General features: G+C 40.3%; 1 protein-coding gene across 1 annotated transcript in view; it reads right to left on the minus strand.

The window, feature by feature from the left end:
• The window catches only part of rev3l (REV3 like, DNA directed polymerase zeta catalytic subunit), a 37,826-nt gene that overhangs the window by 1,753 nt on the left and 8,127 nt on the right, over nt 1-27,946 (minus strand). Inside the window, exons 2-29 of the mRNA XM_058069956.2 lie at nt 24,541-24,730; nt 23,983-24,057; nt 23,354-23,514; nt 23,064-23,205; nt 21,983-22,077; nt 21,613-21,717; nt 21,204-21,288; nt 18,001-18,134; nt 16,815-16,943; nt 16,443-16,680; nt 16,190-16,329; nt 11,531-15,221; nt 9,127-9,971; nt 8,962-9,047; nt 8,657-8,782; nt 7,828-8,023; nt 7,628-7,739; nt 7,166-7,281; nt 6,480-6,598; nt 5,938-6,056; nt 4,921-5,062; nt 3,759-4,003; nt 3,046-3,154; nt 2,778-2,984; nt 2,599-2,708; nt 2,390-2,504; nt 1,234-1,371; nt 887-1,077 (exon numbers count right to left, since the gene is read on the minus strand). Coding sequence (XP_057925939.2) covers nt 887-1,077; nt 1,234-1,371; nt 2,390-2,504; nt 2,599-2,708; nt 2,778-2,984; nt 3,046-3,154; nt 3,759-4,003; nt 4,921-5,062; nt 5,938-6,056; nt 6,480-6,598; nt 7,166-7,281; nt 7,628-7,739; nt 7,828-8,023; nt 8,657-8,782; nt 8,962-9,047; nt 9,127-9,971; nt 11,531-15,221; nt 16,190-16,329; nt 16,443-16,680; nt 16,815-16,943; nt 18,001-18,134; nt 21,204-21,288; nt 21,613-21,717; nt 21,983-22,077; nt 23,064-23,205; nt 23,354-23,514; nt 23,983-24,057; nt 24,541-24,730 — 8,161 coding nt within the window. The remainder of the gene's footprint in view (nt 1-886; nt 1,078-1,233; nt 1,372-2,389; nt 2,505-2,598; nt 2,709-2,777; nt 2,985-3,045; nt 3,155-3,758; nt 4,004-4,920; nt 5,063-5,937; nt 6,057-6,479; nt 6,599-7,165; nt 7,282-7,627; nt 7,740-7,827; nt 8,024-8,656; nt 8,783-8,961; nt 9,048-9,126; nt 9,972-11,530; nt 15,222-16,189; nt 16,330-16,442; nt 16,681-16,814; nt 16,944-18,000; nt 18,135-21,203; nt 21,289-21,612; nt 21,718-21,982; nt 22,078-23,063; nt 23,206-23,353; nt 23,515-23,982; nt 24,058-24,540; nt 24,731-27,946) is intronic.

Below are 27,946 nucleotides of genomic sequence, written 5' to 3' on the forward strand. Positions count from 1 at the left end.
CTAAGCAACAGACTGGACTTGCACGTGTACTTTGAGGCTGATATCATGCAACTAACTGCTGTATTCTTTATTTATGTTGCCTGCTGTACATTCTACACACTAAAGTATTGGGACAACTGGCCTCGCTTACACAGGAAGTAAAAATGAAAATAAAAATGGCGGCCAAAACAAGCTTCTGCACTTCTTGTAATAAAAAAAAAAAATGCTGTCTTTGTTCAACAGGCATTATTAAAGTATGAAGAAATATAATATTCGCAATAAATTTAATCATGATTTTTTCAAAATAAATATTTGTTTTATTATATGTAAATATTTTTTAAATGTATAAATAAAAAATAAATAAATGAATTAAATTAAATAAATTAAATAAATGTGAAAGTTTCATTTCACAAATAACTATAATATTTGTCAAAATAATTCAATGAAATTATTAAATTTATTAAATTATTAAAAGTACAAATAAGAAATACATACAACATAAATGCACTGTACCAAAAATGGTAAAGAACTAATTAATTTTCTAATTAATTAAATACTTCCAATAAAAAAAATATATATATATATAAAATACAAAACATTTAAAATTGAATTCAATAAATAAATGACATTTCCAAATTAATAAATATTAAAGTTTAATAATACATTGATTAATAATAATACATTGAATAATGATTTTTTATCATTTCAAAGATATAAAAATAAATTAATAAAAATATTATAGTATGGCTAAAAATAGCTCAAAATAAATGTTAAATCATTAAAAAAAACACAATACACAGCATACATTTTAGCCTGTGTGTCCACACTTTGGTTCATCCCAAATGGGTCTGATGTGTGAACACGCCATCCATACCCGACTAGCAACAACGATCTCACACACACACACCTGGTGAGCTCCAGGGCGGGTACGCAGGCTCCGGGGCGGTAGGCGTCGCTGCCCCTGTATTCCTTAGCAAAGGTCAGGTCCTGCATGCTGGCGCGGCCGTCCAGCACTTTCACACATTGGCGCTGAACAAACTGCTTGACCTGGCTGATGTCCCGCGTCTCAAAGAGCAGCTTGATGGAACGTTCCAGAATCTGAGGAAGACGAGCAGGAAGTGACGATACCACATGTGAGATGATTACGACATTTAAGGTGCCATTAGAGAAGGCGAGAACGTGTGATGCAGATGAGAACATGACATGAATCTCGGTGGAAAGCAGACAAAAAGAGATGATTGCTTTGGCTGTTACCTTGGCAACAGCAGGGCAACCATCACGCCGCACCGTCTCAATCCCTTTGGCGTCAAACGCGGGCTCCTTCTGCTCCAGACTCTCATACATGTAGCCCACGTAGCGCTTCTTTGTCTGCAGCACACACGGCAGGTACACCTAACACACACACACACACGCGTGTCCACGTCATACAGTGGTGTGTACAAGTCTGTGAGGACTATTTGACAGGAGCCAATCATGGGCTATAAAAAACAAACACCCCCCCCCCGCTAAACTCATCACACAGCAACTTAACACTCAAAAGGTATACCTCAGAAATATATACAAACATATGGAACATAATATGGAACCATAATGCATTGCAAGGATAAACAGGGAGGCTGACGTCATTGCAGTGCCCCAATGAATGCATTCCTTAGGTGCAACGCCTTATGGGAAAACTTGCTTTTGGTTTTAAACTCATATTGGTGCTTTGGGTGTCTTGAAAAGTGCTGTATAAAATGTAATCATTATTATTGTTATTATTATTGTTGTTGTTATTATTATTTTAACTAATAATATTATTGTTGTTATTATTATTGTTATTATTATTACTATTATTAATTATGGTATTGTGTGAACTTACCTTCTGAAAGGTAAGGTGCCTTGAAAAGTGCTATATAAAATGTAATCCATTATTATTATTATTATTATTATTATTATTATTATTATTATTATATTATTGTTATTATTATTACTAATATTGTTATTAATATTGTTTTTGTTATTATTGTTATGATTATTATGAGTAGTATTATTATTGTTGTTATGATTATTGAGTATTAATATTATTGTTGTTATTATTAATATTATTATTATTACTATTATTAATAATGGTATTGTGTGTTCTCAAAGGTAAGGTGCCTTGAAAAGTGCTGCATAAAATGTCATCCATTATTATTATTATTATTATTATGATGAGATTATTATTGTTATTATTATTGTTATTAATATTGTTGTTTTTTATTATTGTTATTATGATTATGAGTTTTATTATTGTTGTTATGATTATTGAGTATTAATATTATTATTGTTGTTGTTATGATTATTGAGTATTAATATCATTATTGTTGTTGTTATTATTATTGTTGTTATTATTATTACTATTATTAATAATGGTATTGTGTGAACTTACCTTCTCAAATTTGAGCTTGACTGGCTTTGGGTTGGTTGCAGTCACAGCTTCTGCGATCTCGTTGCCGATCTTGAAGGCTTGCTCCTTGGAGGCTCCTTTCAACAACACGAACATGCTGGACAGGCCAAGCCACAAAGAACCTTCTTATTCACCTCAACACTCCAAACTCACAACAAAGTACTACGACTGAGTATTACAGTACGCAGTACCTATCAGTGTCTCCGTACACGACCCGCGCTCCCCATTTCTTGGTGTCGTTGACCAGCTTGATGGCTCTCTCCAGCGTCTCCCTGGCTTTGTGGACAATGCTGTCACCAACCTGGAGACAAGTCAGAAGGTTGCAGAGGTGGAACGACGACAATACGTGTCAACGTTCTCGGGTGCTGACCTCCACGCAGGGCATACGTCCGGAGTAGTTGGCGGCGGCGTAGCCGAAGGTGACGTTGGCGATGAGTTTGAGTCCGAGCTGGCGGGCGTCCAGCAGCTTCATGAGGGCCTTGTCCTGCTTGTAGGCTTTCATGGACTGCTTCACCATGATGCGCGTGTTGAGGATTTCCTCGAGCATGCTGGGAAGGACGCCTTTCCGCACCGACGCCTGAGCAGACAGCAGACACGCTGGGAATGTTGATCCACATCCCTCGCATGGAGGGTCATACCTTGACGAAGGCGATGCCGTTGGGCGACACGGTGATATCGTTTCGGAGCTGGAAGAGGAGCTCCGGGGGAACCCGCAGGGAGGTGCAGCCGAACTTGAACTCATCCGTCCTGAAATCCAAAGAGAAATCATCATCACGTCATCTTCAGCAGATTTTAGTCAATTCCTGGTTCATCAGAAGAGCATAGAAAACCTTATTAGAGCTCTCTAGACATGAAATAACACCCCTATAGTAACCTTTGCACACCTATTACCCAATATAGTAGACATAATAAGACAAAGTAAGACATAAATAAGACATGTGCTTGTGTGTTGCTGTAAATATGGTGCTAGGGGAGCTGAGTGGTGCAAGGACAGGAAGTGACATCAGGGGGTTCAGAGTTGAGTTTTACAACAGTAGCCCGTGTTATGGATTGTGCCTGTCGTGAGATCATTCCAACTTGCAATAAAAGTCTGTTGGTCCGTCGATCAGGTCTGGTGCTTGTGTGTCTCACCCAACATTACAGTAGCATTACTGACTTTCCTCGTGGCCAATTTAGACTACTATGGTTATCACGGTTAATTGGTTCCAGAACCGACTGTCATGAGCGAGGATTCCCACTTCCTGTACTTCGAACATAGAAGAATTAGAGCCCTCTAGACATGAAATAACACCCCTACAGTTCCCTTTACATAAACTAAAAAAAAAAAGGAAAAGGACTGTGAGGATCTTACGTTCCCAAGCTGTCCATGTGGCCGAGGCAGGTGGAGTAGCAGTAGTTGTACGCGATGACGATGGAGGGATAGAGCGACTGAAAGTCCAGAACGACCACAGAGTTGCTGTAGAAACGCGATTCTGGTTCCATCACCAGGGGCAGGCACTGAGGTGCCCTCTGCTGGGCTCGCTGCTGGACGCTGGGCGTCACAGGGATGTAGTTGAGCGGCTTGGCCACACGCAACATCATGGACTCCACGCGGTACTGCAGGGACAAGACCAAGAGCGTTATTAGGATAAGCCACGGGTGTCCAAAGGAAAAAAAATGATACATTTGCAGCCATTTTGCCTGAATAAAGTCAAAATAGTAAGAAAAAAATTTGAAAAATTTGTCACTGTATAAAAGCATAACTTTCAATTCTTCAGGAAAAAGATGCTATTTTTTAAGTCTGAATATTATGAGAAATAAACAAAAATGTTGTAATTTTTTTTAAATGTATTTAATTAATTTTTAGAAAATTAAGTTGTCAAAAATGACGTGAATAAAGTGAAAATATTCTGGGAATAAAGCTCTAATATTACAAAACACAACTGACAAGAACAAAGTAAAAAAAAACTGCAAAAATGGGGAAAATGATGTCAAAATATTATGCAAAAACGTAGCATACTAACAAGAAAAAAATCATTGTTTTAAGGGAAGAAACTTGTAATATTATGAGGAAAACATTTTTCATAGATATATTAAAGAAAAAAATACAGAATAAAATAAACTTGGAATATGAGAAAGAAACAGAGTTTGAGGAAAAATGATAATATTATAGGAATTTATGGGAATAGAATATTAGGAGAAATTTTCCTAGAAGAAAGTTGAAGTATTTAGAAAATGAAAAGCAAAAACAAAAGTTGATTATAATAGACTTTTTCACCGATATCACAAAGCTGAGATGAATCCTATTTTAAAAAATCAAATACAAAACATTTTGCATCCTTTTCATTTTTCACTACGTGGCCCTCGCTGGAAAAAGCTTGGACTTGGCTCTGCTAAGCAGTTCTAGCAGTCTTCCTTTGGTTTTAATAAATAAATGAAGTCTGAATGACCATAAATCCCAAAGGACATTGAAAGCAACTCCAAAAAAAATGGAACCTGGAACCTACAAGTCCGGATGAGGTTTGTGCTGGTACCTGTGACCCTCGAGTGAGAACGTGGAAAAACTGGATCCCAAAGACCCTGGCAAGCTCGCTGGTTCTGCCGATGATATCGTGCTGCTGGAGGATCCGCATGGTGCCCTGCATGCGGCTGACGTAGTGGTCCACCATCTTCCACCTGATACAAAAACATACGCGGTATTGATATTAACGCTACATTTACATGTTGATATGGCGTTTATTTGGGGGGCAGAAAAGGATTTGAAGAGAGCCAATAGTGACTTTATTTTTCTATTTTTTTATGCTTGCATTCTTTTTTTAAATATTTTTTTAATATATTTATTTTATTATTTATATTTTTTTGCTGTTTTTTTTTTAATTTTCCATATATTTCAACTTTCCTCTTCAGTCACATGAATTCACATGAATGGGGAAAAACAGCTGTAATTTTACGAGAGTAAATTCAAAATATTAACGAAAAAAGTTGTTTAATTTTCAGAGAATAAAGTCATTATGATGATGAAAAATTATGTAATTTTACTAGCACAGAGTTTAAATACTATATGTTTCTTTTTAAAGCCGTAATATGAGATAATAATAAAACTAAATAAAGTTGTCTCACAGTACATCCATTAGTTGAATATGGCCTATTAGTCAAAAAATATAAATATTTCAGCTACTTTTACACATTTTTGCTTAAAATAAAGCATTTCCAAGCTTAAAAATGTCCAAATGAAATACAATACAAATATAAGATATTCAAACCGACTATAGGGGTGTTATATCATGTCCAGAGGGCTCTACTGATGTTAAAAACTGTATTTAGAAGGTTGTAAACAGGTTGTCCATCCTCTAACAAAAAAAAATATTCCATTTAGAAATAAAGAATATTACTTTGCTGTACCAGTTGTAACCAGTTCACGGCTATAAAAGAGGGATTACTGTGTTATTTATATTGTGGATACTGAAGTACTGTACAGGGAATCATCATGCAAATTCTGACTATGCTGGTACCTAAATACATGTTAAATACATGCAGTGTTAAAGACACACCTGTAGAGGTCAGTACTGTGGTCAAACCAGTCGGACAGCGTGCGGGGGCTGTAATGGGGGAAACGCTGGTGGAGCACGTGGAAGGCCACATTCTCAAAACTGTAGTTGTTCAGTGTCACCTGAAAGGAAAGCCGAAAAAAAGACTGAACTTCGAACTTTTGAGCAATCCAAAAGTGTCTAGAAGGCATCCTGGGGGCCATTTGTGGCCCAGTAACCAATGTAGAAAAAATCAACAGTAATCTCACAAGAATAAATAAAAATATTAAGAGAAATCAGTTGTCATCTAACAATAAAAAGTCATAATTTTACAAGAATCTCGTAAATAATGTCATTTTAGTAGCATAAAATTGAAATATTCAAGACAAAATAAATGTTTTTAAGTCGTAATATAATGAGGAATAAAGAAAACAACAAAGTTGTCACCTGAATTCACATGAGGAAAATTTTAATGAAAAAAGTTGTTTAATTTTAGGAAAATAAAGTCATTATGATGATGAAAAATGATGTAATTTTACTAGCACAGAGTTTAAATAACATATCACCTCTGTTTTCATGACTCTCCACATGTTGATGACGATGCGTCCAACGATGTTTATCTCAGTCATGGTGTCCGCCCCGTACTCATCCCTGTCTGAAGTGAAGCGGTTGTCTCTGGAGTCACCTGAGAAGACAAAAAGGATAGCCAACTGTGTCACGAAGAGGATAGCACAAGCTCAAGGGCTAATCTACTGAGATGAAAATTGACACAGAGCGACGACAGGAGAGAGTGACGGACACTGTGACAAAATAAATGAAGAAAAGGCAGGAGACGCAAGACGAAGAGAGAGAGATGAGTGACGTTTCTGGTAGGCTACTGTTGAACCAGCCGTCTTACACTCAAAAATTAGAGTAGAAATATATGTACCGTTATACCTCCCAAAACATACATTTAAAATAAAAATCATTCAAAAATGCAAAAAATTAAAAATTAAATAAAACTAAAAAAAATAAAAATTCGCCTTTTTTTTTTACTTAAAAAAAAATATTAGGAAAGCAGGAAGTGAACAAATGTAACAGTTACTTATTATAAAAGTACCAGATGGAGGGGTAGGATTTAATAAGCTTTGCTTCTTCCTACTCCTTTTGGACATGTGGAACTGGGAACTGATTATGGGATGCACTCAATTGTAATCTGACGCATGTTCATATGAAATAAAACCATTACCATTACCAAAGAAGTCAACATTACCGGGAACTCTGGACAGTTGCTGACAGAGGTCCACTCCAACTACTGCAGCCCGCTGAAGGAGGTACCCCCATGAGTGCATCTGCACCTCGTACCCAAACAGGATATCTGGGTCAAATCTACCAAAACACAGCAATATAAGACACTGTATAATCTAAGATAGAAACAGTATATAAACATGACAGTACAGTGGAACCCGCTTAAGTCGACCATGTTGTTCTTATCCTGTTAAGTCTACATCAACATAACATTTACGAGTCATTTGTATAAAAAAAAACAGGTTTATATCGACGTGTGTTCTAGTATTAAGCAGCAACATCACTACTGTCTTCACACAGCATTAAAAATGCAAACTAAAATTTTGGTTATGTCGACAACCGCTTACGTTGACGTCAGACAAGGCCCGTCGACATAAACGGGGTTCCACCGTATCTCTACATGACAGAAAATAGTTTTCCCACAAACTTTCTCATGATTGCGACCAGTTCCTGAAACAGCGTCTTCTCATCTGCAGCGTACGTCACCTGCAGCCCAGAGACGCCAGACCTGACCAGCAGGGGCGCTGTTGCTCTTCGACCTGCATGTAGTGTAGAAAGGAACGTTAGAATAACGTACATTATAAACAACCGTTAGAAGAGTGGTGTTACGGGAACGTGAGCTTTTACGTCGGTCACAGCCGTCATCGTCGTCTTGATGCACCACGATGGCGCCCGTCAACCGGCACGAGTCTACGTCTGGGAGGGGGGCGTCAGAAGTGAGGCAGTAAAATAAGGCACATATGGGGTCAAACTCAGGGTCGGGTTCGAGGTCACGTCGAGTACGCGCGTGGAGTTCCATGCCCATCAGTGTGAGGTACTGGACCTGAAGAGGAAAGACGGCTTTATTAATAAATAATAATTATACATTTAACTCTATCATATTAAGACATACTTCATCTTTTTAAATTACTTGCTTCCACTTGTTGAGTTTGGTGCATTTTTTATAATGTTTTGTCACTTCAGTTCCTTATTATTTCATACATGAATTTAATATATAAATAAATATCATAAATGTCAACCAACACACTGAGGTGGGAGATTTTAAGAAAGCTGAAAGGAACAAAGTCATGATGTGCTATATACGTATATCATTATATTGACAGTTACTATGGTACCCATTATGGCATTGGATGCTCATATCACCGAGTACTTCGGTACGAGGTGCATTATTTAAAAAAAATAAAATAAAAAAAAAAACAAAAAAAACCTTAAACTGTATTATAGAAAGCAGGAAGTGAACAAATGTAACAGTTACTGATTGTAAAATTACCAGATGGAGGGGTAGGATTTAATAAGCTTTGCTTCTTCCTACTCCTTTTGGACATGTGGAACTGGGAACTGATTATGGGATGCACTCAATTGTAATCTGATGCATGTTGAAATGAAATAAAACCATTAATTACCATTACCATTACCATTACCATTACCATGACCATATTATGAATGTACAACTCACCTCATGCAGAGCTTTGGCATCCTGCAGGTTTTGCATGCTGACTTTGAAGCCGTAAGTGTTGACGATGCTGGGACCTTCAATCTGAGAAGTCTCTCTCTTTGGAACATTCAGAGCAGCAAAATGGTTCTGTGGAAGACAAATACAAGTACGTGGTACAGTGAAACCCGTTTGGTTGGCGCTGTTCAGATTAGCCATGTGGATTAATCTAAACAAACTTCAGATTAATCAACTAAGAAAAGAACTGTTAGTTGGTTCACGGTTGATATTATTCTGTAGCGTCCCTCAGCACATCACCTGTCTTTTACCTTCATCTGCGTGTTAAGTAACACTCTTCTCAGAGGCTCTGCTTGGCTTCTCCTCCTCTGCTGGATTCTCTGAGCAACAGGATCTTCTGCAGCAGGAATACCACAGGGTCATTGATGAGGAAATAGCTCCAAGTAGAAAGTTAGACAACAAAGAAGGCTTCTTACCATGGGATATAGGGGTGCTACATACAGGCGCATCATCTTCAATGCTTCTCCGGTTCCTCTTTAAACACGGGGTGCTGTGAAGATGTTGGGAGTTTGTCATCTCCTCTTCTGGGATGCGGAGAAATGAGGGGCTGCTCTTGCCCGGTCGTCCCAAGGAGGGTTCAGGTGATAATGGTTCGGGAGAGTTTTCACTCAGCCCGGCACTGCTGGGTTGCTGCCACGTGGGCAGCTCTGGGGACTCCGGAGACGTGGTTTTATCCTTTTCTCTATTTTCATCATCTTCTTCAAAATGGACAGAATCTTCGTTTGATATCGGACTGACATCTGCAGAGTCACACAGGTAGCCTGGACTCCTCGAAGGAGGCAGTATTAGTGACAGGTTGCGTTTCCTTCTCTTTTGAGTTCTGATGGGCTTTCCACACAGATTTACTGTAGATGTTGAACAGCTAGGAAGAGCCGACTCAGTTGCGCTCGGGCTTGCCTCCCCGTGCACGGTCACCGTCTCCTTCTTTAGCAAATCCGCGTCTCTTATGCCTTTTCGCAAAGATTCGTACTGCTTCCTGGCTTCCAACCACATCTGGACACGTTCTCGACTTGGTGCGCTTTTGCAGGGCAGAAGGATGACCTGCTTGTTGCTGGCTGAGGATGCGTCACTCATAGTCGGTTCCTTACTGCTGTGCACTCTCTGGGCTTGCAGAGATGATGCAGGGCTGTTGGCAGGGTGCGTCATGGCCGAGAAGGCCATCTTCCAGAAATTCAGACCCTCTAGACACAGTTCTCCGCTGAACTCTTTTAAGTCATTTGTGAGTCTGGTTCCCACGGTTAGCTGACGACCACCAACCTCCCTAGAGACAACAAGAAAGGCACATGAGGTTAATTACATCTCACAAGCATTAAATGGCGGGAGAGCTACTACTAATACAGCGGAAACCGTTTTAGTCAAAGCCCTTTAGACTGGCTGACTCATGTTGACTCATGGCTGATTTCATGTATATTATAATCTTTCATTAGTCGTATCTCGCTACATTGCGATTCCAACTTTGCTTTCTCACTCTGAGAGTAAAAAAAAAAAATTAGGTAATAAATTATGCCGTTTTATTCGCCTTTTCTTAGTCCAAAAATATACATATTTAAGCACATTGTATGTACTTTTGACCTATATTAAGCATGAACTAAAACGCAAATATAAGGCATTCAGAAAATGCATTGAAAGAAACGTTTTCATTTGTAGTATTCTACACTGGTAGATAGTAAATAGTAAAAATCTAATAGTAAATAGACAACAGTACTGTACAGAAACCCCTGTATTATGTCTACTGTATTGTGCAATAAGCATGTCAAGCTGTAGTGGTGTTATGTCATGTCAAAAATGTTAATATTTGCTTTAGAAATTAGGTATCCTACTTCATGAAAACTCACTTATCAGAGTCGGTTCTGGAACCAATTAACCGCCATAAACTGTATGTCTTGACTACAAAGACTACAAAGATTTAGTACAACTATAAAAAGTATAGTTATAGTTGCACAGAAATGTATTAGAAAGTGTCTGGTGTGCTCTGTCAGGTGGAATAGGTGCAGATTCTGGATGATCTAGAACAGGGGTCAGCAACCTGCGGCTCCAGAGCCGCATGTGGCTCTTCAGCCTCTTTATTGTGGCTCCCTTTGCGATGCTTGAATATTTTTAACACCCGAGTGGGGAAAATGCACGTCTTTTGTAATGAGTTTTAAAAAATCCAACTTTGTCTGAGACCATGAATGCATCCTGAGTGAGTTCTGACTGCTATCCAGTTCAGTACATGAAGAAAAACAAGTAATACTTACCTACAAATCTAAAAAATAAATTCGAGATAATTTAAAAACAGCGGCATGGGAACTTGTTTTTACGTTTACAGTAGTTTACACATACATTTATGTAAGTTTATCTCCAAAACTAGCAAGAGTACTCCAACTCGTCTTTTCTTATCTGAACTACTTTGATACCCCCAAATTCCCTCCAATGTTGTTTTAAACATACTATATGTTTTGCGGCTCCAGGCTATTTTTCTTCAGTGGGCATTGGGTAAAATGGCTCTTTTCATAGTAAAGGTTGCCGACCCCTGATCTAGAATGTTTTCTGTGCAGGTTATTGTGTGTAGCTGCTCTACGGGAGTTCAAAACTCAATACATAGGGTCGAAAAATGAGCATATAGGTCCCTGTTAACATTTTTTTAATCAATAATAGCTTAGCAATAATTAAGTTAAACATAAACTGACCAATTTTGGGTCTTTTTTATTTTTTATTATATAGACAATAACGCCGGCTTACTTACCTAAAGGGGTTTTTACTATATTTTACCACTAATGTTACATATTGGGCTATATATTATAATGAAGTTCTGTGTGTTGCTGTTCAATAAATTCTCACATTGGTTTTCCCGGGGCGTCAGATGGGTCGCTGCAGAAGGGCTCCTGAAAAGTGGCCTCTGATATCTCCAAGTCCAACAGAGTGCTGAGGATCTCCTCCCTGCTTGGAGCGGACATGAGGGGCTTCAGAAAGTGGGCTCCTCCCACTGGTCCCCGCAGCATCTGGCTTGCCCTCACCTGAGAGAATGAGCTGACGGAACGAGGAGAGCTACTCGGCGTGGGGGATGTAAATCCATCCATGCATTCCAGAAAGTCGCCCGTCGGAGAACCCTCGTGGCTGACAAACGAGGCGGAGCTTAAAGGCAGTGGTAGCACAGGATCACAGGCTGAGAACAGGAGCTCTTTTCTTTCACAGTGGAAGTCTTGAAAGGGGCTGAGGGTTTGGGCGCCGCTTGAAGACAATTGGCAATTTCTCTTCTGGAATTTCTCAGAGTCGGTGAAGGTGAGGTGGTTGGGTGTACACTCCCCATCCTCAGTATTCGAAGGCTTTAACCTGTGCCAGTCCAATTCCGGTTTCAGATCCTCCCCAGACCCTGATAGCCTATCCAACTTTTTCTCAAAGTCCTGATTGGCGTCACTCAGAAACTTAAGAGGTAAATTTTTATCAGTCAGGACAAACTGGGTGCCACTGTAAGGGCTGGAGAATTCCGTCTGATCAATGGCATTTATGTCAAAGGAACAGTTATCAGGAAGCTCCGGGGACAAGCTGTCTTCTATCAAGTTGCAACTGTCCATGTCTGGGTCGGATGGAATGAACAAGCAGTCGTCTAACATGATGGCCTCATCTTTTACCGACGAAGCAGGCTGGGTGTTGTTTGGCTTGGTTTTTCTTATCCCGGGTTGTCTGTCATCCTTGGGTGGAACAGATTTGGCGGTCGAGGGTTTCCTTGGTGTGGCTTTTCTTGATTTGGCTTGTTTTGTTGTCAGATCTGCGACAGTGTTAGAGTGGACCGCATTGTCCACTTGTGACTGACTATGTTGACTCTTTTGGTAAAGTTTCCTGAGGACCGACAAGCTACAGGGAGTCTGAGAGAGACCGGGGACCCGTCCGTTCTTAAGGTCCGACTGCGAGGAGGCTTTTGCTGATTGAGTTTCTTGTTCGTCTTCCGGTGAGGGTGTTTGCGACTGCGATGAAGCTTTCAAGTCCTCCGTGGAAGATTCTACTTTTACGACAGTGGTCTGACAACCTTGCTGCTTTGTCTGAACATTCGGCGACATCTTTTGGTTCGTGTCCGCGATAGAAATCTCACAGTCTTCGAACTTTGGTTCGACTGACTGGACTGTGAGTTTTGTCGTTGTCTGGTCTTGATTGTTATCGATATTCACCGGATTTTCAGATTTAGATGGATTGTTCTCTGGAAAAAGTGCCTGTGATGTATCGTTCTTTTCGTTTGGACTTTTGGGATCCACAGACTTCCTTTTTGTTTTGGGTCTAGGTCTTGAGGTGGTTGCTGAGTTGTTTATTTTTTCAACTGTCCCCATGGCTTTCCTTCTGTGTCTTGGATTAGCGTTGCTGGTTTGTAATTTCGCTTGTTTTGGATCTTCTTCAAGGGGCTGAACTGTAGTATTCGTTTTGACTTTCCTTTTCAAATTTGTTGATTTTTTAGGTTTGGTGGTTTTACACCTGCTTTTAGCTTTTTTGGTCACTTGATGAGCCAAACCAAGGCATGGATCACTGAGTGGGTTTAGTAGTTGCTTTGAAGTCCTGGTGTCCATGACGGTGTCTGTCGGAGACCAGCAGCGAGGAGGTGTTGAGTGTGTTGGGCTCGGTGCTCTGTCGGATAGATAGCCTAGCTCCAACATAACATCGGTATAATCCTTGTTATGGTCATCTGCCAGCTCACAGTAACATGGTTGAGGAGGCGGTAGAGAAGGTAAACATTGGCTCCTTTCGGAGACCTTGGTTCTTTTCACCATTTCACCCGATCCGACTTGAAATTTGGAGATGCCGCTCACAGTTTTTTTATTTGTGGAGTTGACTTTAGACTTCCGTTTGTATTGTTTTTTTGCCTTGGCCTCCATCACCGGGAACTCAACCGCAGTAGACTCTTCCACCTTGGGCCAGAAATCCTTCAAAGGAGCCAGTTTATTGTACTCGTCCAATTTGTCGTTTGTCAGCGTTACACTCTGTTCCTCCGCGTTGACTTTGCACATTTTCACCAACATGTTTTTCTGACCTTTGAACCTGTTGATGATAATGTACTTAATGATGATTGGCGGTTCCTTCTTACGTCGTTTCTGGTATTTTAGCTCCTGCCCACTGCGGACATTGCGGCCTTTGAGACGTTCTTTCACGTAGGCTGGGTTTTTAGCCCGGGTGGCACCTATGTATTCCCCTTCGTCACCGTCATAAATCATCTTCCGTTTGGTCCTCAGGGTGTATTTACTTCCAGGCAGAGAAGAGGGGTTCGTGCAAGTGACTTTAGCAGCTAAATCTTGCAGGAGACTTAAACTGTCTATTGTTGTGTCTGTAGCGTCCTCTGAAAGACTGCCAGCTGGGGTAGCGTCCATGGCAGTGGGCACTGGAAGCTGTTCCGCCTGATCCTTTAGGGATGTCTCCACAATTTCAGGGTCATCCTTTGTGAGCGACTCTCCCTCTACGAGCGGATCATCTAAGACGGACTCTTGGGTAGAATTCTCCTCACAAACGAGCATCTCTGTGTCACCGATCCCTGGATGATCGGGAGTGACAGAGGTGCAGCCAACACTAACCTGGCTGTCTGATGTGGAGCTTTCATCCACGTTTAACTTGTTCCTCGGGCCCGTCGTTCTTTTTTTATTGGCTTTTAGCCTCTGTCTTCGATTTTGGGACTGCTCCAGCTTGCTGCATGGCTCGGGGAGCTTTTTGCTGCCAACTTTCTTCCTAGTTAGGCAGTTGGAGAGAATTACACTTGGGAAAAATTTGTAGTGTGCTTCCTGCTGGGCAACAATCGTCTTTTCGGTTTTATTTTCCTGATAGTCCTCGTACCTTATTTTCAGCTCACCAACATCTTCCTCGTCACTATCTTGACTAGTCTCCCCTTCCTGAAGATTGGGAAAAACGTTCTCTTGTAGCGCTGACGGTGCTGAGGAAATGTTTCTCAGGAGGGGGCTGTTTCTGTCCATCTGGCTAAGTTCAAGGTCTGTCTTGGTTGAGCAGTTCCTCAGCTCAGAGTAGCAGAGAGAGAAGGCTCTGTGGTTCTGAAGGATTGACAGACAGTTGGTTTCGACATTCTTCATGCTGCTGTAATTCTTTCTTCTGTTTGTGATCTTACTGTTGCTAAACTGGAAACTTTCAAGGTCGGTGTTATCCAAAGCTAAAGATGCTTTCTTGTCGTAGCTGTAAACGGGGCGAATGTCCTCGTCGTCGACGCACATGGCAGGCACCTCCGGGTGACTGATTGTTTTGCAGGGGATCGGGTGTTTGACAGGCGGGATGTAAGGGATTTCTTTATTAACCTTTAGGCCTGCTGAACATTCACTACTGCCGTCCTGACGGCCCTTGGACTGAAAGTGCTTGTCGAGCGGTTGCTCCGTGTCCAGAACATGAACTGGTCTGTGCTCGGGGAGTTTACACTCCAGGAAGATCTTAGCCGTGGATGGGGGTTCAAGGTGGACAATCTCTCCGGGGAAGGGATTCCTTTTCACGATGATCTTTTCCGTGACTATGAGAGAAGACTGCGTCCGAGAGCCACTGTCCGTTAACGATGAATCTATAAACGACAAAAGAAAGGTCAGTATTTACAAGTTTCTCAATACGTACGTTTTATTTGTTAGCAAGTAAAGTTAGCAAGTGACCGCATTTAATATTTGCACAGTCACAACAATACCTAGTCTCTTTGCGAAAGGAGTTCGTTATCAGTTTTTGTAGTCTTACTCAATAATAAAATTTTGTTATGAACATGAATTTGTGGAATTGAATTTTTATTACACAGCATGACCAACAATATTGTTTGGCTTTTGTAACAAACTTCTGTCAGGTCCCTCATCCAATAATAAGAGTGCAATTAAAAAATATCTTCCATATGCAGTTGGAATTGCATGGGTGACTACATCTTCCTTAATCACAAGCACAGGCATTACAGGTTGTTGAAGATTTAGTGGTAACGTGTGCAGAGGCTGTTATCCCATTACAAAAGGTAGCCAGATTGTTACCGATAAATTCATGTGCTTTACAAATCGAGACAAGTGTATTTCATATATGGCTTAAGGGTTGTAGCTTTTTTTTTTTTTTAAATACAAGACTTTGCTTAATCTACATTTGATATCGTTTTATATCATCATATTGTGATACAACATACAATATCGTGGAATAAAGTATGCTAAAGTCCATGTCGCCCGACCTTACATCTCTTATAACATATAAGAACTAGGGATGCTCTGATTGGAGTTTGATGCTGCCAAAGTGGACTTGCCCGACGGGAATATCACTGATTGGATTTACTTGCCCCAATTTTGTTTTAACTTGCCCCGGGCCATCGGTGCATCGTTATTGTCGAGCCCTGAAGAGAATACTGTAGTCGTCAAGACAGGAATTACAGCCAGGAAACAGATCATAGAAAAGACGTGCGGAACCAAGTGAGCTGTACGTTGGCTCAACAGAACAACAGGAAGCCAATTTCCTCTGATGGAAGGAGGTGAAAGTGGCGAGGAAGAGACAGACCCCAATGCAAATACTCACCGCTGCTCTCGTCTGCTGCCCCGTCAAGCTGGGGAATAGACGGGTTAAATAAAGAATTATTAGCACTCCATTCATTGTCTTCGTCAGAAGACTCCTGTTGCTCATCACTGAGGCTGTCCTCTGTCTCCTTGACACCAGGCCTGTAGGCACCAGGACAAAGAATAAATGCAGCACATACAAATAAAAACTGTACCGGTCTGTTACCCGCACATTCGAGGTAGATTAAAAAACAAAACAAAGGAATCAAACTGACCTTGGCAAAAATGAGCTTTCAGGTGGCTCCTTGTCCCATTGCTGCGACATTGTCACGCTGAGCTCTGCTTCTTCCTTGTCCAGCTCTGGTCTTGCCTCCTCTTCGTCACTGTTGTAGTGGTAGCTCTGAGCACCAGCATGGGACTGGGACTGTGAACTGTGCAAAACGGGAGTCCAGCAAAAACCATCATCTGCTAGGCCTGCCAGCAAATCGACGATGGCTCGTTCTTGGCTGCTATCTGCATAAATACAAAAAATGGGGGAGGGGAGTTAGTTATTCATATTAATTATCATCTGTATATGTCCAATTTAAACTGTTAATCATATAAATTACTCAATAGGTTAATGAAAAGACAAAATAATGACTTTTTACCGAGTGGGGAGGAGTTATTGGCCGTTTGAGAGTGCTGTGCAAAGTTCTGACTGTTCTCCAGGACACTTAAAATGGCCCCCTCGTCAACAACAGCCTCTTCTGGGATTTGACCGCTACTTCTCACAAATGCTAGAGAAACATAGGAAAGGCAGTGTTAGCTTCTTGGAAGCGGAAGCAACATTACAGAGCAAGCAGAACTTTAACATCTTTGCTGCTCTCTCTATGCTTTTATATATATATATATATATATATATATATATATATATATATATATATATATATATATATATATATATATATATATATATATATATATATATATATATATATATATATATATATATATATATATATATATATATATATATATATATATATATATATATATATATATATATATATATATATATATATATATATAAACAATACACACAAAAATAAATACTGTATATTCCTTTTACAAATAGCGCTGGTCTGATTCGATACTCAGGATTGGCATTGGTCCGATACTAGGTCAAATTTACTAGGTCTAGCATGCTAGTAATGCTAACATTAGCATGCAACACATAATAGTGTCAAGTGTTTATATATGTTTCTATCTATGAAAATATCTAAAAATGCTGCTATGCTAATGTTAACATGCCAGCAATACTAACATGCCAACAATAGCATGCTAACGCCTAGCATGACAGTGTTAAGTGTTCACATATACTACTTATCTACTTATGAAAATAGCTAATAATGCTAACATTGGCATGCAAACACATAGCGTAATAGTGCCAAGTGTTTATATATGTTTCTACCTATGAAAATATCTAAAAATGCTCGCAATGCTAACATGATAATATTAGCATGCACACACATAGCATAATAGTGGCAAGTGTTTATATGTGTGTCGACCACTGAAAATTGCCAAAAATGCTACTATGCTAACGGTAACATGCTGGCAATACTAACACGCTAATGACATGTGCCAAGTGCTTATATCTGTATCTACTTATGGAAATAGCAAAAATAGCCAGTAAGGCTAACATGCTAATGTTAGCATGCTGACACCTAGCATACTAACAATGTACATAAAGGCTAAATGTCCCCAATGAGTTGAGAATTTTAACTTTGGAACGGTCTGTATTTGACTAATTGCTGAACTAAGTCTCTTTGAAGTACCTTTTCAAAAAACACTGACCTGGCTCTGAGTCCTTGTGCGCCTCCACAGCTGAAGCAGGTGTACACTGAACATCCTCTGGTGTCAAATGGAGAGAAGAATGGAGGGTAAGATCACTGAAATCCTCTCCATCCTCAATAGCGGAGGCCTGGGTCCTAAACACAATGGAAAAACGTTCACGTTCAATGAATACAGCTTTAGTGTGGACTTTGGTCAAAAGAATAAAGTAAGAAAGAACAGCTTTTACAGTGGAACCCGTTTATGTCGATGCTCCTCGGACTTGTTGAATGAGTCAAAATCCAAAATTGAACCGAAATTAGCTAATATTTACACATTTACTTAAAGGGATGGTTTGGATTTTTTTGAGATGAAGTTGTATGTCATCAGTAGTGTAGTTCATCAACCTTGACTTACTCCCCACTTATTATTATCAGGCCAGTTCTGGTCAGATTTTGGTGATGAGAAACATAGTTCCGTGTAGTTCCTTTTTGGGAATTCATCATTCATCATTCACAATCCTTATGTGAAACGTGAACACATATTTCTTTCCCTTTTCTGTGAATTGTAGCACGAGAAAACAAGTTAATATGAGCTAATATGAGGTAGTACGTGACAAAAAATAAAACTAAATAAACACATGAATAATATTAAAAAAATATATTAGGAAAGCAGGAAGTGAACAAATGTAACAGTTACTGATTGTAAAAGTACCAGATGGAGGGGTAGGACTTAATAAGCTTTGCTTCTTCCTACTCCTTTTGGACACGTGGAACTGGGAACTGATTATGGGATGCAACCAATTGAAAAAAAAAAAATCAACTATATTAGGAAAGCAGGAAGTGAACAAATGTAACAGTTAGTGATTGAAGGAAGACCTTTGCAGACCTTGTGACTCTGGGGTTTCTATCTGAGAGTCCTTGTTGTCTGGATGTTATTAGCCTGCTTTTGCCCTATGATATGAAATTTGTCAGAGATTTTTTTTGTAAAAAATAAAAAATTAATAATTAAAAAAAAAAACATTTAAAAAATATCAAATTATTTAGGGGAGGCTTAGGAACATTTTAGGGGGGCTGAAGGTCCCCTAAAATAGGCCTAATGACGCCACTGGTTATTATTTATTTGTAATTTGTTGCCTTGTGTATATGCAAGGATCCACTGAAATACTACACAGGCCTTTGAATGCAATTAAATCCCAAGCTTATCTTGTAGGATTGCGTCAAGCTGAGTCTATATAGTGTCTGGCGTCAGGACAATAAAGTGATATTTTACTGCAGTCTAATTGTCTTTCTTTACTTCTGGGCCAGGAAAAGCCTCCAGAGAATCAGGCGCATGTGCTTCTGTCTGGATGTCTCTTAATTAGTTTGCTTAACGACTATGAAAATGTCATGGGAGGGGGGCTGCCAGACGTCAGGAGAATGCTGCAGTGATTAACACATTTTGGGGCCACACCCCTCTCCATGCCTTTAAGTCTTTATTTTGCTGCTGAATCAACCAGACAAAGTATTTTAATGACGGGTGTTAAAAAAACATGATTATGTACTCTTGTGACCAAGGGGCTTCAGATGGAACACCTGATCCTAACTTTTTTTTACGTTTTTAGTAGTATCACTGTCAAATATATTTGCAAGGGAACTTCCTGTACATGCTATGCCTCACTTAAGTCACAAGACTCAAAGGACAACTAAATGTACGAGTCAGGAAAAAGTGAAAAAGATAAAAGAACAACACAAACGTGAATGAAATATGACTCGACTATGCAGACGTCAATATAAAGTCATATTCATCTCTGAAGTGAGTTTCTCTCATCTGTTCCTGCTTGAATATGAAAGCTGGCGAATATGAGACATCAGTCATCTGGATCTGATCAGTTGCTCTCAGCTCATTGCACTTTTATTTGTAAAATAAATGATTTCCTGATGTACAGTTTGCAAGAAAGATGTAAGACCTTATCCCCATTCCTCCCAATCCACCAGTTTGGGCCCTTTGTAGTGGCCTGATCCTACTAAAACAAAGATTCTGGTGACCGGGTTTGAATTCATGTTAAATATTCTGTGATTTACACAGGTTCCAAATGATATACACACGGGCTCAAATACTGTATATACATGCACCGCCACTAATATTTGGTTAAATGATGAGGCTATCACAGCCATGCTTGGTTAGGTTGCTCAGAACCATGTACTTATTATTCATTCATTCATTTATTTTCTACCGCTTTTTCCTCACGAGGGTCGCGGGGGGGGGTGCTGGAGCCAGCCAATCACAGTGCACTTATAGACAAACAACCATTCACACTCACATTCATACCTATGGACAATTTGGAGTGGCCATCGAACTCGGGCTAACCACTCATCCACTGTGCAGCTGTGTGAGAGTCTTATTTCCTCTTACTATGTCTACTATATTGGGTAATACGAGTGTAAAGGTGACTATAGGGGTGTTATTTAATGCCTAGAGGGCTCTAATGTAAAAAACCCAAACATAGACAAACAACCATTCACACTCACATTCATACCTATGGACAATTTGGAGTGGCCATCGAACTCGGGCTAACCACTCATCCACTGTGCAGCTGTGTGAGAGTCTTATTTCCTCTTACTATGTCTACTATATTGGGTAATACGAGTGTAAAAGTGACTATAGGGGTGTTATTTAATGCCTAGAGGGCTCTAATGTAAAAAACCCAAACATAGACAAACAACCATTCACACTCACATTCATACCTATGGACAATTTGGAGTGGCCATCGAACTCGGGCTAACCACTCATCCACTGTGCAGCTGTGTGAGAGTCTTATTTCCTCTTACTATGTCTACTATATTGGGTAATACGAGTGTAAAAGTGACTATAGGGGTGTTATTTAATGCCTAGAGGGCTCTAATGTAAAAAACCCAAACATAGACAAACAACCATTCACACTCACATTCATACCTATGGACAATTTGGAGTGGCCAATTAACCTAGCATGTTTTTGGAATGTGGGAGGAAACCGGAGTACCCGGAGAAAACCCACGCATGCACGGGGAGAACATGCAAACTCCACACAGAGATAGCCGAAGGTGGAATTGAACCCTGGTCACCTAGCTGTGGGGTCTGCACGCTAACCACTCGTCCACCGCGCCGCCTTGTACTTATTATAAATCCCAAAGTATTACAATCCAAAACGGTAACCTGGAGTCTACTGCAGTTATTGGCCATAGAAGTAATGCAAAGCGGCAACTTACACGTCAAACTCCTTGTCCTTCAGAATGTCCTTCAATTTATTCAGGAAGATTTGCTCGCTCTCAGTTGAAGAGACAAACTCACGATCTGGAAAACACAAACAGCAAATTAGTGTATTCATAATTTATCGTTTTTTTTTTAAGGAAACATTCTTTATATTCACTTACGAAAAAAAAATATATATATATTAGGAAAGCAGGAAGTGAACAAATGTAACAGTTACTGATTGTAAAAGTACCAGATGGAGGGGTAGGATTTAATAAGCTTTGCTTCTTCCTACTCCTTTTGGACATGTGGAACTGGGAACTGATTATGGGATGCACTCAATTGAAAAAAAAAAATCAACTATATTAGGAAAGCAGGAAGTGAACAAATGTAACAGTTACTGATTGAAGGAAGACCTTTGCAGACCTTGTGACTCTGGGGTTTCTATCTGAGAGTCCTTGTTCTTTTCTCTTCTCCGCTGCTTCTCATCTTCCCAGATACCTTGTAGACCTGGGTTCCTTCCAAGCTGATCTGGACAAATAACACAACAGCATGTCAGCGAGCAATACCACTACACTACCACGCAAAGGGGGAATGTAAACATGCAAACAGATCCCGGTAGAATTATTGTTTTTGCAGCCCAGATGGCCATTTGTTAGGGTAGCTGCCTCATGGCAAGATGGTTTGTATGTTGAGTTTACATGCCTGGCTGGCTTCCTCCCACAAAAAAAAAAAACATGGCTAGTGACAATGACTGAAACGTTCTTGGTGGATTTCCTTCCCTGAGCATCCTTACTTTCAATCTCAAGACGGTTAAGGACATCTACGGCAACCGCATCAACCTCCAGCTCACAGGTGCTCTGCCTCTCCACCTCCTCCAGGACCAGGGAGCTGCAGACAAACAACACATAAATAAATGGTCATTGCAAGTGTTCAAGCCAATTACAATTTTAAGGCAGGAAATTGCAGTGTAACACACTTTTACCCAATACAGTAGACATAATTAGATAATAAAAGACATAATATACATAATACTGTATTTTCTGGACGATAAGTCGCTCCGGAGTATAAGTCGCATTTTCATTCATTCATTCATTTTCTACCGCTTATCCTCACGAGGGTCGCGAGGGTCTTCAGGCAAGAGGCGGGGTACACCCTGGACTGGTGGCCAGCCAATCACAGGGCACATATAGACAAACAACCATTCACACTCACATTCATACCTATGGACAATTTGGAGTCGCTAATTAACCTAGCATGTTTTTGGAATGTGGGAGGAAACCGGAGTACCCGGAGAAAACCCACGCATGCACGAGGAGAACATGCAAACTCCACACAGAGATGGCCGAGGGTGGAATTGAACCCTGGTCTCCTAGCTGTAAAGTGTCTACGTGCTAACCACTCGTCCACCACGCAGCTCTAAGTCGCATTTTTTCAAATTTATTTTCCAAACTTCTTGACTAAAACAGACATTACGTATAAGTCGAAGGAACAACCATCTTATGAAAAAAAGTGCGACTTATAGTCCGGAAAATACGGTATTTGTGCTCCTGTGTTGCTGTAAATGTTAGGGGAGCTGAGTGGAGGGCAGACAGGAAGTGATGTCAGAGGATCGGAGTTGAGTTTTATCGACAGCAGCTCGTCTTAGTGATTATTGTGTCTGTTGAATGAGTCTTCTGAATGCCTTTTTTTGGCAACTGAGACCATTACCAGTTCTCATCATTCACTTAAAAAAGACTCGGCTCATTCCTGAACATCACACGTCTAATAGACCTGCTAAAAATCTCACATTATACGTCATTCCAATGGATCATAACACACAGAAGATGGGCTGAATATGATTCTCATGGATATATTATTGCAGTAGATGGACTCACCAAGGAATGGCGCTCTCCTCCCAGCGAACAAAGGTGCCCCCGAGGGTGCTGTCATTTAGTTTGGAAGTGGAGGGACACTTCCAGGGGCTGATGGTGGACTGACTGCTGGGAGTCTGCCCGTCTGGGTCTGCTGGCGCGTCATCTGAAAAACATTAAATGTTTGCATTTATTTCTGTCATAACTGTAGTCATACTGTACTTCACAGATTTCACTTATCGCAGGCCACTTTGGGAACCCATCCCCTGCGATAAACGAGGGAACAATGTACAGCCAAGACATTTGCCCCTTACTTTTGTTGAGACTCCTGCGGAACTTGACGGCTGCGAGGTTGATTAAGTTCATGCCGTACAGGTTATAGTCGATGAAGAGCTGCAGCAGGTAAGGGATGTGGCCTTCGTGGGGCTGGGAAATCTTGTTCATCACCGCTCCACTCTGCAACAGCTCGCAAACCCTGCGAGAAACAAATTGGAATTTTTTTAAAAAGATGATTTATGAGACCCGGTGCAGCCATGATGCTGTAGATTGCAATGCCGCTGCTCTGGTTCCCCTTTCAAGGTCAACACGTGTGGCTGACAATCAACACAATAGAATGCATTTGTGAAGATGGATGCAGTGTGGAGTCCAGCTCTAGTCCCTTCTTAGATTTAATCTCACAGTTTCTTACTCCTCTAACAGCAATTCATCTTTTCTTTCGCTCACGCTCCCGCACTGTGAATGTGTTGTTATGATTGGCCAGGAACGAAAAATGAACACATCTGCAGCAGCTTCCACTCTTCTGGGGAAAACCTTCCACAAAACTTCTCAAACATCTAAGAGTGTGTATGTGTGTAGAGTTGGACAAGAGGCGTTTGATTATGAATTATTACATTAATAATGTAATAATAAGTTCAATCGACCTTTACATCCATAGTCACCTTACCTTTTGACCATCTGAGGATTGTACAGATAGATCTTCATAAAGTGCTTCTCTTTGGCGTGGTAGCCGTAGAAAGGCCTGGAAGACAGCATAGTCGCAATTAAAAAAAATAAAAAAATTGCATTTTGGATCTGAAATATCAACCAGAGATGTTGTTTGGTCTAGAGACAGTGCCATTGAGGAAAAGAGGTAGCAGCGATGCGGATGCTGAGGTTCTCATTGGGAGTGACCAGGATGGATAGGATCGGGAACGAGTACATCAGAGGGATGCCTTGGAGATAAAGTCAGTTATGGGCCAGACTGAGATGGTTGGGACATGTCCAGAGGAGAGATAGTGAATATATTGGTAGAAGGATGCTGCCAGGTAGGAGGCGTAGAAAAAGACCAAAGAGGAGGTCTATGGATGTAGTGAAGATGAGAGTAGTTTGTGTGAGAGGACAGGGTTGGATGGAGGAGATGGATTTGCTGTGGCGACCTCTGAAGGAAAAGCCGAAAGAGAAAGAAGAAGAAGAAGAAGGATCTGAAACAAATTTGGGGGAATAACAGAAAAGATTGACTTACATGCCAGAAACCAGTACCACCTTGAAGACGTGCTGGGCGTTGGAAGCGGGGTTTCCCATGGCAACATTCAGGGCTCTGTCTATGCTGAAGGCCACCTGACGGAGGTAGCGCTCTGGTTGCTGTCCATGACCGTCGTATGGAATATAGATATATGGGAACACGCCGTGAAGGTGGAGGCATGTTTTCTGACCTGCAACACCACAACAAAAATCACATCAGTTTTTGTTGTAGACAAATGCACTTGAACACGTGTGTCCATTTTGGCTTATGCAGACACTTTTTAGTCATAAGAACAACACGGTAGGACCAGGATTTGATGAGTCATTCAACATATGCGAGACTTAAACAGGTTCCACGTAGGTATCATATCATTATCATTATGGTGGGTAAAAACTCAAACATGTGGCCCGCAGGACACTAGTTTGAGCCCCCCGCCTTGATATGAACGTTTAATGTTAGTGCGGCCCGCGCAAGTTTGATGTGGATGCTGTATGGTATCATGTACCCAGAAAAAATTATTACGTTTGATTAATGTTCATGTTAAAGGTTAAATAACTGTTAATAGTTATCCTCCCTATCTGTGTGGAAGTGGTAAGTTTTTGTCTATTTAAGTTTAAAGGAAATAACTTGAAGGCTACCGTTTAGGTCGCTAGCTCTCTAGTTTGCGAGTTAGCATGTGTCTCAAGACCCTGCAGTTGCGCAATATGTTGTAAATAAAAAGAGTATAAATGTGACTATAGTCGTGTTTTGTCATGTCTACAGGGCTCTAATAATGCTTTGTTCATTTTAATCTGAAAAAATAATTAGTCTACCCACCAACTATATGTGGTTTCTTAAGTTTTTATTATATGCCGTTTTATTATTTATTGGAGGAATACCTGGAATATGAAATGATTATGAGGATATTTCAAGAAAACAACCTAACCGGGTCATTTTTGCCCCACTTATGGAAGGTTGGGGTAGTAACACATAAACAAAAATTTCTTAAAATGTATAAAAGGTAAGTTAAAAACATGAATGGTATGATAGCAAAAACATGTTTTTTTAGGAATACCTGGAATATGAAATGATGAAAATTTTTCATTATGAAGATATGTCAATAAAACAACCTGACCAGGTCATTTTTGACCCACTTATGGAAGGTTGGGGTAGTAACACAAAAACTACAATTTCTTAAAATGTATTAAAGGTAAGTTAAAAATGTGAATGGCATGATATTAAAAACATGTTTTTTTAGGAATACCTGGAATATGAAATGATGAAAATTTTTCACTATGAAGATATTTCAATAAAACAACCTGACCAGGTCATTTTTGACCCATTATGGAAGGTTGGGGTAGTAACACAAAAACAAAAATGTCTTAAAATGTATAAAAGGTAAGTTAAAAATGTGAATGGTATGATAGCAAAAACATGTTTTTTTAGGAATACCTGGAATATGAAATGATGAAAATTTTTCATTATGAAGATATGTCAATAAAACAACCTGACCGGGTCATTTTTGCCCCACTTATGCATCTAAGGGTTAAGACAATAACCCGCCACACCAATTCCCATCCCTGGTCTTCAGTGCAGTGATAGTGATGTGACAGAGCAGGGCCAGCAGGAGGCAGTGCTGAGCAGCAACCAGACTGTCCTCCAGACTTGTCTGCACATGTCCTCATTCATTGTTACTTGATGCAGGTTGCTGTTTTTAGAAAACACTTCCTCCCCAAACAAACATACCCGCAGCTTGGCAATCCTCCATCGTCATGCTATTATGTAATAACAAAGAAAAGATTTCCTGCAGAGTTTGGCTCTGATTAATTTGGGTCTCACGATTACTCGATTAATCATAACAACCTTCTGATTAATCGAACAAAAATGTAATTGTTAGTTGCATCTCTCAGAATTGTCAATGCATTACAGTGATCAGTGGTTCTAAGCCACAAGCACGGTATAACTCGGGCATAGCAAACTTGGTGCAATAAAGAAAAAAAAATGTCATTGTTGGCAAATGATTAACCATTTACTGGCAACTGACGTCATGTGTTTTTTTAATTCCGTAATGGCAGGCATTTCCTTACATTTGGCTGAATACAGACACCATGTGAGGTTAGACTGCGAACCGCATAATGGCTTGGAGACCCTTTGGCCACCCATGTCGACATACAGTACGAGTCTCCGTCTGCTTGTCTGCGTACCCAACAGGACCGCCATTGCTGGTTTTTGTTGCAGTTGCTAGGCAGCCAGCCACTGTGGGGAAAATAATGATGTGATTCCCTGCTGATTTTGTAAGTGTGCGCTCCTTAAAGGCAATCCATAAACTGGAATGGATTGAGATTAGGGCTGTCACGATTGCGTTCACTGGGATGAGACGAGACCATATTTTAATTACTTTTCTATAATGACAAAATATAAGACTGGACAAACAACGACTTTTTTATTTGAATGAGTCGCAAAACATGCTATTTTTCATGTTAATACATTTGAGTCCAGGTCTGTGTAGCAGGGGCAGCGGTCTCAGTCCATCATTTCCGGTTTTCCCAAAGAGGATTAATTGAGGACACTGCCCTTAGCACTTTGGTGGAGAATTGCATGTCTATACTGTCGATACTACAACACATATGAATCAATGATTCATCGATAAAAATGTAAATATCATCTGATTTCAGCCTTTCAAATGTGAATATTTTTTAATTGCCTTAGTCATCCAAGAAAGCATACATATTATCTTTTTTGTGCTTTAGGCAAAACAAGATATTCACACACATCAGCATCGGAATGCTTGGACGATTTTGCTGCATGATCAGAAAATATGAAACCTTAGAAGAACTCATTATCTGCCAATATGAAAGAACAAATATATTTAGAAGGAAAAAGCTTTAGCGTATTGACGCACATCAATCCCACGCTGTCACGGGCGATATAAAATGATGCGGTGGACAGTTTGACACATGCTCTAGGGCCTAACCGATTCATCACAACAAAAAAGCTCCAGAGTAAAATCGACTAAGCTAACAATCATTAGCTGAAGCCCTAGAAATGAACCGTTTGAGTCGCAAATTTTAGAATGAAAAAAAAAAAGTCGACCGTGTATGAAGTGGGTACTTTTTAGTTATAAGAAGGACAACTACTTCCACTGAAGTAGAGGAGAAAGAATCCTCGATGTGGTGATGCAACAAGCATGCATCGTCTCGGTTTGGCTTGCTTGAAACCCCAACTTAACAAGCTTCTACAAAACATATCATGCAGTAGCTCTGGACCCAATATTCCTGTTCCGGCCTCCATTCAAACAAAAAGACCCATGAAACAATCTGCCGACAAAGACGGGAGGAACTGACTGGCACGTATCTCAGCTTGGACAGTAATGCACGAGTGACAGAGGAAGAGTGGAAATGAAAGCGACAAGAGCAGTTAGTCAGCT

Source organism: Doryrhamphus excisus, linkage group LG11, assembly GCF_037039965.1.
Source record: "Doryrhamphus excisus strain RoL-2023G ecotype Guam linkage group LG11, RoL_Dexc_Guam_v1.1, whole genome shotgun sequence".
NCBI lineage: Eukaryota > Metazoa > Chordata > Actinopteri > Syngnathiformes > Syngnathidae > Doryrhamphus > Doryrhamphus excisus.